Source organism: Gymnoscopelus microlampas (genome assembly GCF_963454915.1).
Source record: "Gymnoscopelus microlampas genome assembly, chromosome: 10".
NCBI classification, from domain to species: Eukaryota; Metazoa; Chordata; class Actinopteri; order Myctophiformes; family Myctophidae; genus Gymnoscopelus; species Gymnoscopelus microlampas.
In genome coordinates, this window is record NC_139947.1 from 31,132,093 (window position 1) to 31,149,166 (window position 17,074).

General features: G+C 41.4%; 2 protein-coding genes across 2 annotated transcripts; both read right to left on the reverse strand.

Moving 5' to 3' along the window:
- Positions 1–318: 318 nt before the first annotated feature.
- zmynd12 (zinc finger, MYND-type containing 12) lies at positions 319–11,177 on the reverse strand (the record flags this gene model as incomplete). The annotated part of the gene is made up of 8 exons (XM_084070061.1): positions 319–497; positions 2,868–3,013; positions 5,241–5,334; positions 5,755–5,877; positions 6,404–6,573; positions 6,798–6,969; positions 7,646–7,787; positions 11,038–11,177. 8 exons carry the CDS (start codon positions 11,175–11,177, stop codon positions 366–368), a joined length of 1,119 nt encoding a protein of 372 aa, XP_083926187.1. The 3' UTR covers positions 319–365.
- A 623-nt stretch (positions 11,178–11,800) lies between these two features.
- Positions 11,801–15,904, reverse strand: emp3b (epithelial membrane protein 3b (MAM blood group)). Its single transcript, XM_084068486.1, has 5 exons — positions 15,729–15,904; positions 14,467–14,551; positions 14,236–14,338; positions 13,121–13,261; positions 11,801–12,500 (listed from the first exon to the last, which is right to left on the reverse strand). Exons 2-5 carry the CDS (start codon positions 14,542–14,544, stop codon positions 12,325–12,327), a joined length of 498 nt encoding a protein of 165 aa, XP_083924612.1. The 5' UTR covers positions 14,545–14,551; positions 15,729–15,904; the 3' UTR covers positions 11,801–12,324.
- Positions 15,905–17,074: the final 1,170 nt, after the last annotated feature.

Genomic DNA, 17,074 nt, shown 5'->3' on the forward strand with positions numbered 1-17,074 from the left:
AATTCTTTTTATTTGCATGCACAATACATTACATTACATGTCTAGTGGACGCTGATTTCATGATGTTATTCCCCAATGTTAATTAACCACTTAAGCCCTATTCATTGTAGGACCAATAGCGAAAGTAGCCAATCTACAAGCTCACGACGTGTCACATTGTGAGCTTGTAAATCAGCTATTTTTACGTTTTGAAATGCTTGACATTCTTGGACCATTTTCGCCTAAAATAACATGCCCAGAAGAAGGACGTCAGCCAGGTTGAAAGTGGTTAACCATGGGGCAGCAATGTGAGAGACCACAGAGGAGGGCACAGTCTGGTACATGTACTGTGACAGGGAACTGGGTAGATGGGCAGGGCAGGCCGGTCAGCCTGTGCCGTTATTGGGGTGTGTGGGTTCTCTCAGTACAAGCTGCAGCAGGTCCTGAATAGGCTCTGTCAGGTTGTGGTTTGGGTCTAGCTTGCTCAACTGCAGGGCCCTGCTGCCAAAATCCAGGGCCTGACACAAAAAAATGGAAATAAACAAACAGGCTACAGCTGTTATACTGTTTGGGCGGAGTAAAGCTCACTTATATAATATTGTGAATTGGGGCCGTGTATCCCAGTGGGTCTCACTGACACTCTCACTCCTGATCACTTCAGATGACTGGCTGGCTGGCTGGCTACCCCATGGTCCTTTACACTGGATGTGCGAAAGATAATGTGGATCGGAGAATGATGTTGGATAATGTTGGATAAATATAGTTGCTTGTATTCGTTTTTCTTGATCAAAATGTTAAGAATGTTACAGCTTGTTTAGACAGATGCTAGGCCTGATGTTTACCTAATATCCTAATTTCTTTAGAGGCACTATTATTCTCTTTGCACTCTACTTAAGAAACTATTTACCTGGTTGTTTGTTGACTAGGGTTCATGCTCTGCTCTGGTTTGTAAGTGGCCCTGGATAAGAGTGTCTGCTAAATAGCAAAATTGTAATTGTAATAATCTTGACAACCTAGTCCTAGTGTAACAACTCTAGTGTAAAAATGTAATGTGATTTCTGGAGACATTTACCGATAGCAGGGGACTTATTATTATGATTAAGCAATCAAAAAAGCATCTCAGCCCTCAATGGTTCTGGCCTCGCTTGGCCTTATTTTCAGCAGAAAGAGTTTTCAGTTGAGGCATAAATCAGGTGCTGTAAGTGACTATTTATTTATTTTTGGTTAAAAAAATAAAAGAATAAAAAAGTAATTATACTTAGTAATTATAAAGTATTGTTCAGTAACATGGGCCTCCCTATCTCTTTAGCCCTTTAGTAAACAGATAATACATTTTCAGGTGGGACACCAATTTCATCCAATCAGGAGAAAGAACCCATTTATCACCTTAATTTTTATAGCGTTCCAGTTCCAATTTTGTCTGCTCTTTTTTTTGTCTCATCACTTCCAATTTAATTGTTTATCCTGTATCTGTATGAGTTCTCACTCCTGATTGGATAAAATTAGTATGCCGACCTGAAAATGTATTTTCTGTTTATAAATAGCCGGAGAGACAGTGGGGAGACCCCTTTTACTGAACAAACACACTATAGCAATGATTACTATGGGAATTATAGAGTTATTTAGCACTTATTACAAAAATAACCCAAAACAATCACTTTCAGCACCTTTAACTTAGGATGCATAATTTTACCCCCCAATGTTGTTCTCCTGCGCATACAGTGTTTCTCTATTATTCCACAGCTAGCTGGAGTGGCTGGAGTGTTTTGTTTTCTTTAGGACAGTAAATCAGAGAAACAGGAAATGGCATGATAGATGATACCCCAAACTGCTGACACTAGGCAATCTGTGAATTTGACTAGAATGCAAATAAATGCTATTAGAGAGCATGAACATCATGCCCATGGGCCTTTGGCAGGTGAAAATGCACCCCTTAAAAGGTTGTCTTTTGCATTAAATGTCTGATCTGTGGTATAGCAGCTCTCCTCACTTCATACATTTGCAACATTATACGCGGCCAGGACAGCAAAGGGCACGATGACAATGTACACAGACACACACACGCACACACACATGCATGCACACAAACACAAGCGCACACGCACACATGCAGATCAGCACTCAGCCAAGTCCAACTACATCCTGGCATTGAGCCACTAGTGTAGTGTGGGAAATGGAGGAACTGGCCTATGAATGGTAAATAAACAAAACTAAACTACAAGACGGGATGTATAAATACAGACAGGAACTGGTGAAAAGATTTGACCAAAAGTCTTGAATGGATATTAAATACATGTTGAGAGTGTATCATGGTTTATCTGGTTTATCCCTTCCCCCTCCCCTCTCTGACCTGCTAAACTCAGAAGACCCGGACAGGGTTTTAAGTCTGTCACAATCACATGTTTGATACAGGCCTGCAGTAGTATTCACGTAATTTGTTGCTGTTTCTGAGACGTCAGTCAAGCCACCACTGAAATGCAGCACACTCAATTTACCTCCAACATAGTGTGTGATAAGCCATATATAATTCTTGACATGTACTGTCATGAAACCGGTGAGTGAAGTCAGGACAGAGAGACGATAGGATCAACTCCCTGACAAATCCTACTACCCGACAATCCAGTGTGATACTCTTTAAGGCTTTAGTAATTACAGCTAATTCTGCCTCGAGACGACGCAGCGTAGTAGGATTGTGCACGTGGGGGGAATGTGGAAAATGTGTCACGGTGTCAACATTGAAGCGGCAATCTTCACAATGCAAACGCACACACGCACACACGCACACACGCACACACGCACACACGCACACACACACACACACACACACACACACACACACCAGTATATATAAAACAGTATTCCAAGTGATCTCTTTGTGGTGCCCTCACCTTCAGGCGGTCTCCTCCTAGGTACCAGAGCATGGCCAGGCAATGGGCTACCAGGGCAGTCTGTGCTGTGTCCTGCCTGAAGTCCTTCTCTCCAGCATCCAGTATGGTTGTGAGCATGTGGTCCACCTCAGCCTGCTGGGCCTTGTCTAAGAGGGGTCCAATAAAACGGAAACATAACAAAGGCACACGACAGATAGGCATGTACACCTGAGAATTTCCATAAACAAAATAATATTTATTCATACACCCTTTATTTATTTTTTTCCAGGATGGTCATTGGATGGTCACATGATGGTCACTGTTGCAACCCGTAAACACAAAGCAAGAGGACACGGGAACTAAGAGTGAGATGACGTGCTAACTAATATCAGCTCAACCAGGTCACACACCTCAGCGGCTGATTAAGAAGCTTGGGTAAATTGTATGGAGGCTAACTGGCTAGTATCACATCCTACTACTATCCTATCCTATTACTGTCTCCAGTTGCTACTGGAGACAGTAATAATGATGCAGACAGAGGAGACCCAGAGACATGTCAGTGATGCTCCTTAAGTCAGCCGCCATGACTGCTGGTGTTAAGACAGCGCAGTAGGCTAACATGGCTAAATATAGTATCGCTGACCCTATTTTCAGTGATACGCCAATGGAGCTCCATGCTCTCTGGGCTGGAGGGAGAGATGCTGACATCATCTAACAGAGCTTCAGTGGCAGAATGGCGCAATAAAAGTGCAATTTGCTCAGCTAAGGTGGATCCTTAAGCACCTAAGGTGCATCTCAGGCCCTTAAATTAAATCCTCATTTCCTACACTTGCATTCTTTCCTTGCATGTTAGTCCCTCCTACTGAGGAATCATCAGAAACTAGAAAAAGTGCTCCTCGGAGCACAAGTTTCCGCCAGGTCAGGTAGGTTATTATGGCCTCCTGGTGGCGCTATAATAGGTCAATGTGAAAAGGGTGCCATTTCTTCTTAGGCCTTTCACGGCAATCGGACACTGCATTCATGATTTGAGGCATTTTGTTCCAAAAATGTGGTTTGCTAAATTAGACCTGCTGGTGGAGCTATAACAGGCCAATGGCTAGGGCAAGTGCTACAGGCTTTTTAGACAAGTATACGTACAATCCATACAGTAAACAGATCCCGTCATGCCCCAGAGAAGTGTACAAACTGTACATAGTTAATATCACAAGGTACAACACACACCTCAGGTGTGTAAAAAAAATGTTTTGTAAAAGTCGGCCTCATGGTGGCGCTATGACAGGTTGATCCGAAAAATGTGGGGCAAAGGTTCTGCCGTGGCATCCAGGGAGTGTGTGTGCGCAGTTTCACAGCGACCGGGCCAACGGTGGCGGAGATTAGCTGGTCACAGGCAGAAGGACGGACGGACGGACGGACACACGGAAGGACGGACAGGGGGCAAAACATACTCTCAAGAGGAGAGAGGAAAGGAGGACATTTTGTTTGGAGAAGTGGGACGTAAATTCCTCTGAAGTGTCATGTCGTGCAACGTCCATTTATGATGACAACAACACAGCCCTCCCTTGTAGGCGCGTTATATTGACAGCTGGAGCGGTGGGGGCATCACGCATCATGCAGTTCAGCTTGAAAAAAGGAGCAGACCTATAGCATAGAGCCCTCTGGTACGCCACGTATATATTTATGGTTTAAGTGATTAAATAATCAGGCTGACACATGCAGTGAGTTGAGAAATATAGCAGGGCTGCCAACTACCACTTCATGTTTCATACCACATGGCATAGACCTCTGATTTCTTATGTAGGCCTACTAATGTAGTTTCCCAGACATTCCATATTGTTTTATTTTTTTTATCTACAGTAATCACAAGTGGGTGTTTATAAAATCAAAACATATGTATGGCCAATTCCCATATGTTTCCGATTGTATTCTATTCCTTAACCTGATTTCAAAAATACCACTTGAAGAGCCTATGGGAGCTCAATATAGACCCATGATGAACACAGAATTTGTGTTCATCGTGTAACATGTCGTGTAACACAAGGTATTGGGCCCTTTAAATACATCGAGGAATTCCATAAAATCTTTAAATATACAGCATTCATGCATTCTCCAGCTGCCAATAAAGTTTTAATATACAATTTGATGGTTTATAAAGGATAGTAACAGATGTTGCAGTCATAAACACATCAAAGTACAATAGCATTTTAATATGCTGAGTTTCATTCATGCAGTAAATATTTTCCTCAGATCTTCTAGTGTTTATTTGATATTCTATTGCATCTTGTTTGTTCTTTAATCATGTTATATGTAGTAAAGCCATGGTCCATTTATGTGGACAAGAACGTTTCTATTCTATTCTATTCTATTCTATTCTATTCTATTCAAAACAGCACTTACCAAGAGGAGCTTCAAATGACACAATGGATTTTTGGGCATCATCAGTGTGCCTCTCAAACTGCTTGGTCTGATGAGAATGCCATGTACTTGCCACCTAGAATGCGAAGACAAATCGAGGTACAAAGACGAATTAAATAGAGCGCCCACTATCCAGTTACAGTGTTAAAGTAAAGGTCTTTCTCTGCAGTGCCTGCTGTGCCTTATGTTGTCTCAATCTTGGGTTCACCCAATTAGAAATGACACTTTGAGGGCTGGAAAGCAAGCAAGTGACTCCACCTACCTTGGATCAGGGGTGTAAACATTATTGACATTTCTGCCCACTCAGGTCATACTAAGTTGGGTATTTCATCATCAGTCAGGGAGGCAGGCAAGGCATGTTTATATGTTTAGCATGTGTCACATAAAGGTAATTCAAAGTGCATTAAAAGACATAAGAGTTTTTTTTAACAGAAGGCATAAAAAGCACAATAGAAGGCATAAATTCCAATAAAGCCAAAATATAAATATAAAATACCTCAGAGTATAAGGAATGAGCAATGGGCATCTTCCCCTGTTTCACAAACACGTTTGCCATGAGAAAGTAGCCGCTGCAGGTGACAGTGCTATGCAGACCGTATTCTTCACTTGCATAGTACACCTTAACACAAAAGCAGACTTGGAATCAGCTTTATTCTCTTGGTGAGAGAATAAAGAATTGCCAATAAATGCCATTTAGTACGTTTGATACCACAGATGCAATGATGTAAGGTATAATAAAAGGAATGAAGCTGAAATCAGAGGCAAGTAGTGATTTGCCTCAGAAGGTTGCAGGAGACTGACAAGTAACTTAAAGTGGGAGAACTAAATGCAGAGTTCTAAAAGGATTTCTAACCCACTGGGTACAAATGTAATCAAATGTAAGCCATATTCGTAACAATGTGAACCAATTCAGAATACAATCACATGAGAATAAAACTGAAACGAGATTAATAATAAATCAATAATCAAACAGGAATACAAATTGTATTGGCGTCACAGGATACAAATATAACTTATTACAATCAGTGACAAAACCCATCACTAAACATAATAACAAGTCAAAGCTCAGCACAGATGTTAAATGTTTCATTGACTTGACAGTATGTTGCCAAAATCATTGGCATGCTGGCAGCAAAGATACAGACATCATTGGCGAAGCTGAGCAGGGCGGCCTCCAGGTTCCCTTTGGCAGTGTAGAGCCGACCCAGGTTCCTGTGCAGCTGATGGCGGACTGCCTGGCCGCAGTCTGGGTTCTTCATCACTGTCCACTCTGCCTGGGATAAGTGCTCCTCTGCCTGGGGTAGACTGCCTAGACCTGGATATATTTTTTGCACAGATCACACATGCAGACTGAGGCATACAATAAACAAGCACACATGCAGGCCTGCACACACAAACGAGCACAAATGCACAGAACTATGCATTACACATTCTTTGCATGCCACAGGGAAAGGGATCAATCTGATCAGCACCTCAAGACAAAACCAAACTCTAGAATTATTGTTGATATGGAATATCAGTAATAAATGTCCTCCTCACCCACGTGGGCTTCACCCAGCAGCAGGTAGGCAGGGACCAGCTGGACGGCGCTAGGACCATAGACGTCCATGGCACACCGCAGGGAGAGTTGGGCAGCCGGCAGAGCCTCCTGATACTTTCCCTCAGAAAGGTTGCTCTGGGCCACCTCCCTGGAGATCTCTATCAGCTGCTCCTGGGAAACACCAGATGCGTTTCTTTTGCAAAAAAGACAGTGGGACAGTCCCCGCTGCTTTTTCTATGTAGATCATTTGGAAATCTGAGGTGGAAACCAATGGTGGAATTTGATCCTATAAGCCAGCTGAGGGTCCATCTGGGTTTGAATGGATGCAGAAAGCTTAACCAATCTTTGTGGCAAAGATACATTTGTTGTAGAAAAACAGACAATATTTTTTAAAGTCTTTATATCACTATAAACATCCAAACATAGAGCTGGCAATTGATATGGAAAAGGCAACGTGACTGGGCCAGACAGTGGGCCAATAGAGCCTTTTCTCCAACCCTGTACAAAAATAAAAAATATTATAGGGGAAACATTGATTTCAGCAGTGGTAAAAAAAAGAAAAGTGCAGAGATCTGCCTAGATTTAGCTGTACATGTAAACATGGCAATATGTTGCAAATGATTTAGATCCTTTATAAAGCCTCTGTGGAGTTTCCTCTCATGACTTTTGTCAATGGTATATGACTTGGTGGTATATTTATTTGTATGCATATTTGCAAACGTGTCACAGCTATGAGTGTTAGTTGAATAGGCTGTGAGGTAGGACTCTGACTAACAGCATTGTGAGTGCACCCAGTCAACCATCCGTGTTATGTCCCCTGGGACGTCCACATACAGTAACTCATCACCTGTTGGAGCAGTGTTTGGGCGCGGCGGACGTCACGATCACTCAGTAGGGAATAGAAGGGTGGCGGGGTGCGAATGGGAACAAGCAGCTGACAGATCCGCTCATGGATCCCCACCCAGTCAACACGCTGGTGCTCTGTGTCACTAAAGGGGAAAATAGAAACACAAGGCAGTACAGGCCTACTGTACGCTGCATTCAAGTATGAACATTGGCACCCTTCTGTCCTTTCCTCTCCCCCTCCCACTTGGTCCTGCATGGGGCACATACAAGGAATTTATACTTGGCGCATAAATGCAGTGGGCTATACAGAACACAAGATGGTCTCTATGGTCCAATGAGCATTGTCTTGAATCCGATTTCTTTGGTATGGACTAAGAACCCTTGTAAGGCTGCAGCCATCCCCTTACCAAGTGCATGCACTATTGATTATCTGTTTCTTGTTCCCGATGATGAAGTACATACTGTAGGTGTGCTTGCGTAGTTGATGGTACCATCGGGTTGCAAGAAAAAATACATTGTGTCAGTGTTAGTGAACTCAATCCAGAGATTTGTTGCCCCTCTTCAGACAGCATCCACGCTGTGCAGTTCAGGATTATCCAGCCTCTTTGTGCAAGCTACCAGCTCAGTGGCCTTGTGGTCAGAGTGTCCGCCCAGAGATTGGGAGGTCAGGGTTAAATTTCCTGGCCGGGTCATACCAAAGACATACAGTACTTGCGTCATGTCCAGGGGGTGTACTTGTACATCATGGCTGGGGGATGTACTTGTACATCAAGCTGACTCACGCTGCCCTATGGGCCACAGGGCTCGACAAGGCGTACTACTACTTGTGCGAGCTATGGAGATTTTGTACATCCATAGAGTTTGAGTGGATATCCTGCCTTGAAGTGACTATGAAAGCTTTGGGTTTCCCTTGAAAGAGTTGGAGGGCTTTCTTGGTGCATCTTTGATGCTGTTTGACAGGAACTGTTTTGTTGTACTTTACCCAAAGGTGTGTAATTTTCCACATGGTAAGTAGTTGGAGGCTTGCCAACCTATAATCTCTTCCGTGTGGCCTCCTTGGCGAGATAGACGTCAGCTCATCTTTGATGCTGTTTGGCAGGAACTGTTTTGGTGAAACTTTCCTCAATGGTGTGTCATGTTGCACACGTCGGAGGCTTGCCACCCTGGAATCTCTTCCGTGTGGCCTCCTTGAGTAAAGATGGGAGATTGTCATAGTCATACTCATATAGTCATACACTACGTGGATCTTCCTATACTCTTTGGACTTGCTGTCCAGTGTGGCTGTGCAGTGGTCAGCCTACTGGGCACATGACCCATGATGGCTTTCCAATTCCATATACCACTGCCATTCTGCCTTAGTTTACAGGGGACAACCATCACTGGTAGCATTTTGTGGTTGCTGATCAGCATTGCCAAAGTCATCACTAGTCCTTTCCTGGTTGGGCAGCTCCTTGAGTATGGTCATGAGCCGGTCTTGTCTGTGCATAGCAGGTCACCACTCACTGTGAAGATGAGTAGGTGGGCGGTGAACTTGTGCTGGCCAATTAGGCCAATGGCTTCTTTCATATTGATTGGCTCCCGCAAAGTTTCCCAGAGTTCGTTGTAGACACTTTTATGAACACATTTGTGAAGAAAGCTACAGTATTGGTAAACATTTATTTAGCAGATTGGTCACACATTTGTCTAACTTTCCCTAACTAATGCTAAACACACACACACACACACACACACACACACACACACAGGTGAAGACCCAGTGGTGAGCTGTGGATTTTTGAACTAAGGGTACTGTATTTTATGACGTCACGCGCGCGCACGTGCGCGCACATAGCCACTCAGCTCAGTGCTAGTTGAAATACTGTATTCAACATGTGATTATTAATGTAATCATGTGTATTATTATTTTTTTGTATTGTTGCATTGTTAATTTGTTGTTTTTTTTGTTTCAAATTAATTATTTTATTTTCCTTTTAATTTTATATAAAAGCCCTTTACATAGACTCACCCACACATAAGTAGGCCTACTTAAAATAATCAGACAACTTGTCTTTGTCTTGTCTCAGAGAACTGGGTCCTCTGCTAAGCGATCCCCTTCACACCTTGCAGTGCAGAGATGTTGTCTGTCATTGTGAGAGGAATGTAACACATTCAATTCAAGTCCGTGTCTTTTCTCGAGTAGCCTAATGTTATGCAAAGCAGCCAGGTAGACGCTATTGAGAACGGCTCGCCACTGACGGCGCGAACCTTCAGAGGCTATTGTTTTTAAACTTTAAGGCGTTAAAGACCGCCGCTGACGGTGCGTGCACGCGCGCCCCCAGCTCCCACAGTGTCAGAACTAAGGGTACGTACCCCCCCGTACCCCCTACAGCTCAACCCTGTGAAGACCTACTGTGAAATTAGTCAGCCAACTGCTTTGCCCAATGGCGTTACAGATGATTAATCATGCAGAAATGTAAGCCTATGTTCCTTTTTTAATTTGTCTTTCCCACAAAGTTGCTGATTCATATTTTCTGCTCTGTGTATAATGCTCTCTCTCTCTCTCTCATGCTGTATAGACATATATACAGACAGCTCCTCCCACATGTTTTCCCTTTCCCTCATCCTTTGTTTTTTGCAGCATACTTGAGGGGTGTGTACAATGTTCCATTGATTCATGAAATGCGCGTCACATGAAACGCATTCGAGAGTCTTGGAAAGACACCATTGACTCTAAAAAAGAAAAAAAAGAAAAAAGAAAAATAACAAACACAAGGTTGGAGAGCTGGGGGGATAGAAGTTGGTTGTTGTAAGCTCCCCTCTAATAAGAGAATGGCTTTAGTGGCTCATCCCCTGTAAACCCAGACATGAGCAAAGCCTGTCACCAAATGCAGTAGAACTCTTCATGACTCCAGTGTCGCACAGCAAGTTTCCTACTTTGATGTCTGTGTCTCAGAGATTTATAAGTTCTACTTAATTGTTGCCCCATTTTGTGATATAACAAACAGGCTGTTCTTTCACAATTCGCTGACAGTCACATGTGCAAAAAAAAAAAAAGAAGAAGAAAAAAAGAACCCTCCTTTGTGGTAAGTTAATTTCCAGCTGTTCGTCTCCCTCTGCCACATTTTCACATGCAGGTTCTCATGCCAAAACGTTCCACCAGTGTTGTAAAGTCTTGTGAGCAATGATGCCACCTAGTGTTCAAACTATAGACATTTCAACAGCTCATTTATGAGCAATACAACTTCGTCAAATAGTTGTTATAGTTCATCATTATCATCATCATCAACAACAACAACAACAACAACAACAACAACAACAACAACAACAACAACAACAACAACAACAACAACAACAACAACAACAACAACAACAACAACAACAACAACAACAACAACACAACAACACAGAACTCACCAGTAGAATGTGACACGACACTTGGTGCATTGCAGGTGTGCTGGTTTTTGACAAACTTCACATAACCTTTTTACACCTTTAGCGTTTGCAAGAGGATTTATTGTGGATATCTCCCCTGAAGCTTGATGTTTACTAGGCATTTCCACGACTAAACTCACACTTTTGTACTAATTTCTGCCCTCACAGCCACAGGTATGTAATGTTAGCTACAACCACCAGTCTAACAACAGAGCTTTCTGTTTATGGCAAACTCAGAGGTACCTTTCAGTTGTCATGGCGATCATAATCTTTGAACTTCCGTTCAATCTACGAACCAAACACCAGTGCTTGTAGTTTGGCTATTTTCAAATGGCCGAAATGTACAGGGCTGAAGTGGGTAATGTATGTTTTGTAATAATAATCAAAATCTACAGTAACTAAAGTTTTCAAATAATTGTAGTGGAGAAAAAGTATAATATTTGCCTCCGAGATGTAGTGGAGTAGAAGTTGAAGTACTGAAAATTGGAAATACTCCAAGTAAAGTAACAAAAATACCTCAAAATTGTACTTAAGTGGTCCTTGAGTAAATGTTCTTAGTTACTTTACACCGCTGCCAAACACTGTATTTTATGACAACTTCCTCTGTAATTAGATTCAGACATTTGGATAATTAGGATACATTTTCATTAACAACACCAGGTATTCACAATAACATTTGTAAAAAGCATGACAATTCAAACAGTTTCGGAAGGCTACCGACCAACCTGTAGAATGAAGGCAAGAATTCAGTTTATTCCTGTGACATTTTTATTGAGATATTTTGGAGGCACTAGATATTAGACATTACATGAGCGATAGGTACAAAAATATATTTTAAAACTTTACTAAAGATAAGTCAAAGCAACTCTAGTGCCATTTAAATCTAAACCTTGTCAGAAAAAGAGAATGAGGAAAGAAAACGTACATAATACTCCTTTGGCACTCCTTGGTCTTAATTTTTCAACATGAATAAATACTATTTTTTAAATAGGATAATCAGCCATTGCATTCTACGTTGGGACTTAAAAGGCTGCTACATAAGGTATATATGCCTGTATTTTCTTGTATTATTAAAAAAACATGTATACATACGTTTGTCAAAGCCTGAACAATCAACAGAGGCACCATTAACAGCATACCTACAGTATGTGTCAAATCGTTCAGATGTAGCCTGCTGCTATCGCAGCAATATGCAATATGAAAAACAGCCATATCATTTAGTTTTTGTTCAAACACTAGCTGTCCCAGTAATCCTCCTCTTCCATGCTGTTACTGTTTCTTTCGCAGATGGATGTACATGACCCCACTACACAGCAGCAGAGGCACACAAACCCAGGCCAGGATGAAGCAGTAGCCAAAATGTCCTGAAAGCCTTTCTTTGGAGATCTCAAGTATCTCTTTGTGGTGTAACGTGTAGATGAGAGCTGCAGCAAACGCTGTTAGACCTGAACAGACAGTAAGGATGGTGAACATAATGCCTTTCATAAAACAAATGTATAAGCATCAGGACAATACTCCATAATCTACAAACAGCATTTAGATGTAATTCACCATGAACACATATTCCACCTCGTTCTGTAAGGCAAGAGTGCAGTGGTGGATGAAGTACTCACATTTTTAACTTAAAAGTGCCAATGCCACATATAGAAATACTATGTTACAAGTAAAAGTTCTGAATTCCCATTTTACTTGAGTAAAAGTACATAAGTATTGGAATCAAATTGTACTTAAAGTACCAAAACTTTAAGTACACTCATTGTGCAGAAAGTCCCAATTCTGGTTTCAAAAGGCATAAAACATCTTTTGAAAATAGCAGATCTACAAGCTCACAATGCGTCACAGAGCGTTGTGAGCTTGTAGATCATCTATTTTCAAATAGCTGAAATACAAAATAGGGCTTAGTTCGTTAATGTATGTTTTGTCTTAATAATCCAAATCTGCAAAGTAACTAGTAAATAAGGATATCAAATAATTGTAGTGGAGTAAAAAGTACAATATTTGCCTCTGAGATGTAAGGGTTAGGCTAAATTGGTGCTTTGTTTGGCTCCTGTTTTCTTATCATTACCTGCAAAGACTTGACACAAGCCTGTAAAGTAGAAGAGGCCACCCTTGGACATGGTGAACAGCTGTCCCAGGAACACCAGGAACGACACAGAGGAGAAGACCAGCGACAGAACCATCAGGACCTGGATTGCCTGAAGCCACTCTGAGGGAGGAACAAGAACGTCATGCACCACACAGTCAGGTATAGACCAATACTGTCAATTACCCTATGCATTTATTTAGTTGTTGAGGTGGATTATCGTGGGTTTTGAAATTGCAATGAAGAAAAGTAAAAAACGAAATAACAAAATAAACATCTGCACATGAATTATGTGCTTTTCCATTAGCTTTGACCCAAGGTTAACGCAACATCCGTACCATGTTTGTTGGCAAAATAGTATTATTATTATTACTGGGGTGGCCATAGCTTAGTGGGTAGAGAGTCCATCTGGTAAGCGGAAGGTCACCAGTTCGTCTCTTGCTGACCCTGGTCTATGTGTCTCAAAGCACTTAACCCCTTAACTTTCCCCCCAGAGTGCTTATCATGACCATCCGAGCAGCCATCAGCTGGGTGAAGCTGAAGCTGAGTTTCCCCACGGGATTAACAAATGTCTCCCTTTCCCCCTTTATTATTATTATTATTTATTTTCTCCTATTTAGTCATTGTAATTTTACCCCATGTTGGCTTAGTCCCTGTCACTGCCAACCCCTACTGCTGGTCTTGGGAAGGGTGTAGTTGACAACCACATGTCTCCTCCAATATACATGGAGTCGTCAGCTGCTTCTTTTCACCTGACAGTGATGAATTTCACCGGGAGGGCATAATGCGCGTGGAGGAACGCGCTATTCTTCCCAGTTCAGCTCCATGCTGAACAGTTGCTCTGATCAAACTGAGTTGGCCCTGCGCCCTTACATGAATGAATGAATACAACTGGCCAGTTGTATTCATTCATTTGTTGTAGCGCCCAGCGGCAAAATGTTTGTCAAAATGTGGTAAGTAGTACATAAATGATTCAACCCAGTTTAACTGCAGACTAATGGGACAACAGGGTATCAAGGAACCACATATACTCCACAGCCCTGAATGGATGATGAAGCCCCTGGCTTGATCAGGAGGTCAATAAAATGGTTCCTTACCAGTTTCTTGGGAGGAAGCACACAACCAGGTTCCAGTGTCATTGTCGAACCTGCAGTTGTACCACAGGTCTGAGTTCTCCAGGCCGTCCCAAACCCACCAGGACTGGACAGACAGACAGACAGACAGACAGACAGACAGACCAAAATATGCATAATTGTATTACTTTATAATTATTGACTAATTTGATGAAGGTGAATTAGTATTAATCATGACATCAAATTGATTTCTACCTTCTCCATGGTGGCAATGAAGAGCATAGCCAGGGTGATGAGATGCAGGAGGGTAACAAACATCAGCAAGTATGCCATTTTCAACCTGTCAAAAACATCATGTGCCCAGCATACGCATGGGAACAGCGTGAAAAGGCATCATTATTCATTATATGATCATTTTAATTTAGCACATTTGTTACTGCCACACTTGTGTTATGGTACCTTCCTGTTTTCCTTTTAAACCCCAAATGGAAAATGTGAGCAGCAAGACAAAGAATACTCTGTGTTACGTAAGACCCGTTCCAAAACAGAGTGCCAATGAACTTCTTTTTTTTTAAACTACTCTTTGACTGGCCCATGTGTTAACATAGTACAGTGAACCTGTATTAGAGTAAGTGGGTGAGGTTCATTGAAATCAAAATGGTGTCAAAATATTTACTCAATTAACCTCAATAAACTTCTGAAGGGTGGTGTTTTGGGGTTCTTTTTCATGGCTCGGAATAAACAGCATGTTTTTGAACCTACACCTGGTGTTCATTAAAGCAGCTCCACTTGTAAACTCTTCAGACTTCAAGTATAAAGGAAATTATGTGCTTTTACATGGTTGTTTCAAAAATTAAATGAAATGAAGACCCAGCTGCATCTGTAATAAGTGTAATTGTAGCCCAAAGTTGTTGAAAAGAAATCAGACAAAAAGAGAAGACGAGAGAGACAGAGGAAAAAAGGGACAGGATGAAATTATCTATGGATCTTTATCTTAAGGAAAAGTCCAAATGGATGGGTGTCTGTAGATCTTTATCTGAAGGAGAGGTCCAAGTGGGTGGGCATGAGTACTCCATGATTGTCAAATTATATCATTACTGTACCATAGATTACACCCATCAGCCATCACAGTGAAAAGTGAATGAAAAATAATAATTCATTGGAAATTGCCCAAGAAGAATCAGACTAAACTGTTTCAAAATAATGACCCAACCCTAACCCTATTATGGCAGGAATTTCAAGTACTGTTCCATAGTGCGCAATCATTGTCACAAAGTTTAAAGTTCAGAAATATATTGCTTTGATTCATGTTATGATCATACTTATCTTCTATCGACACTATTTTGAATGCCAGGGATTTCCCAAGCGTGGACCAGATGCAACAAAATCATTACAGTACTAGTTCTGATTACTATGAGTACTATTCCTTGATTATGGAATACAATGAAAGGAGTTATCAATATCCAAGTTACATTATATTCATAGAAACCCTATTAGTAAATCAAATGTCCACTCACCTTGGTTTTAGATCTTGTTCTTCTTAATCTGACCTCACCAGCTTGCCTCACAACTCCTCAATATTACGCCCCTCTCAGTGGTCCTCTCATTTCTTGGGGAGCCACACCTCCTCTATTTTTTTTTCACCCACGCCATCCACAGTTTCCAGTGGGAGGAATGTAAGAGTTCCTAAAAAGAAACTCTAAACGCCCATTTCCTTTTGGTTGAACAGAGCTCCCTTTTTGCTCTCCCTTAAAGCCTGATCTATACTCTGTCGTATGGCAGTGTGTGTCGCTCACCAGAAATAGCCGATCTACAAGCTCACAGCGTGTCACATCAGCAACGCGCTGTGAGCTTGTAGATCGGCTATTTTAGGCACGCAACACCGTCGTACGGTGGAGCGTAAATTATGCTTCACACTCCCTGGATCACGGTCCAAAAAAGAGTCAAAGCCAGACCCACCCATGGGCAGTGGAATGAGTGGCTCGACCACATGAAAAGATCCTTACTGTAAACAGTCCATTTAGAGGGAACTCTGGTACCTATAATGACCATGCTGCCACTCCTCATCCATCTGTGTTGTGAATCATATGAAAAATAAACATGCAGCTACTGTATAGCTTAATTTTTCATTTTTTTCTTACTGCAGGCCAGGGGATGATGTGAGTGAGAATGGAATGTAGGCCGTTAGGGCTGTGAATAAGTCTTGTTCTTAATGACTGGTTGGGACCCATTTGTGGGTCGTGAGTAACTCTTTGCTGTGAATGAAAGATATGTATTCTTATTTCAAAAGTATAGATATACTGTATAGGCTATAGGCCTATATATATACATTTCATTAACGTAATAATCAAACATTGTTTTTAAATAATTTCACAAATAAATAGCCTGCAAAATGAAAGAAAATCCATAAATGTAAAAAAACTTTAAGAAGTAGTGAAAATAGCCGATCTACAACCTCAGAAAACAGCGGGTTGGGACCCATTTGTGGGTCACTCACGAGTAAAACATTTTTCTTTTGGTTCCTAAATAAAAAAAAGATGTATTCTTATTTCAAAAGATAAAAGAAAATTACATTATATTATTATTATTGATTTTATTTGTCTGTATCTGCTACCCCCCAAATAACATCAACAACAACAACAACAACAAAAACAAAAACATGGCACTCAGTTTGTTTCCTATAAGTTTACACTCAAAGGACTGCCATGGAGATAAGCTTTTTTTTGTGTTTTATACTTTTGACAGATACAGTAGCTATGCTTTATTAAAAAGCAAAGTTTTTAGTCCTCTCTTGAAAGCTTTAGAGCAGGCCTATGTAGGTGACTTTTCACTAAATTATCAAACTGCCAGCAGTTTGACAACT

Excerpts from the sequence above, each read along its gene's own strand:
- emp3b (XM_084068486.1), bottom strand. The coding sequence starts at position 14,544 with ATGGCATACTTGCTGATGTTTGTTACCCTCCTGCATCTCATCACCCTG. Across the intron at positions 14,339-14,466 it reads TCATTGCCACCATGGAGAAG|TCCTGGTGGGTTTGGGACGG; the intron begins GTAGAAATCAAT and ends CTGTCTGTCCAG. Across the intron at positions 12,501-13,120 it reads CTTGTGTCAAGTCTTTGCAG|GTCTAACAGCGTTTGCTGCA; the intron begins GTAATGATAAGA and ends CTGTCTGTTCAG.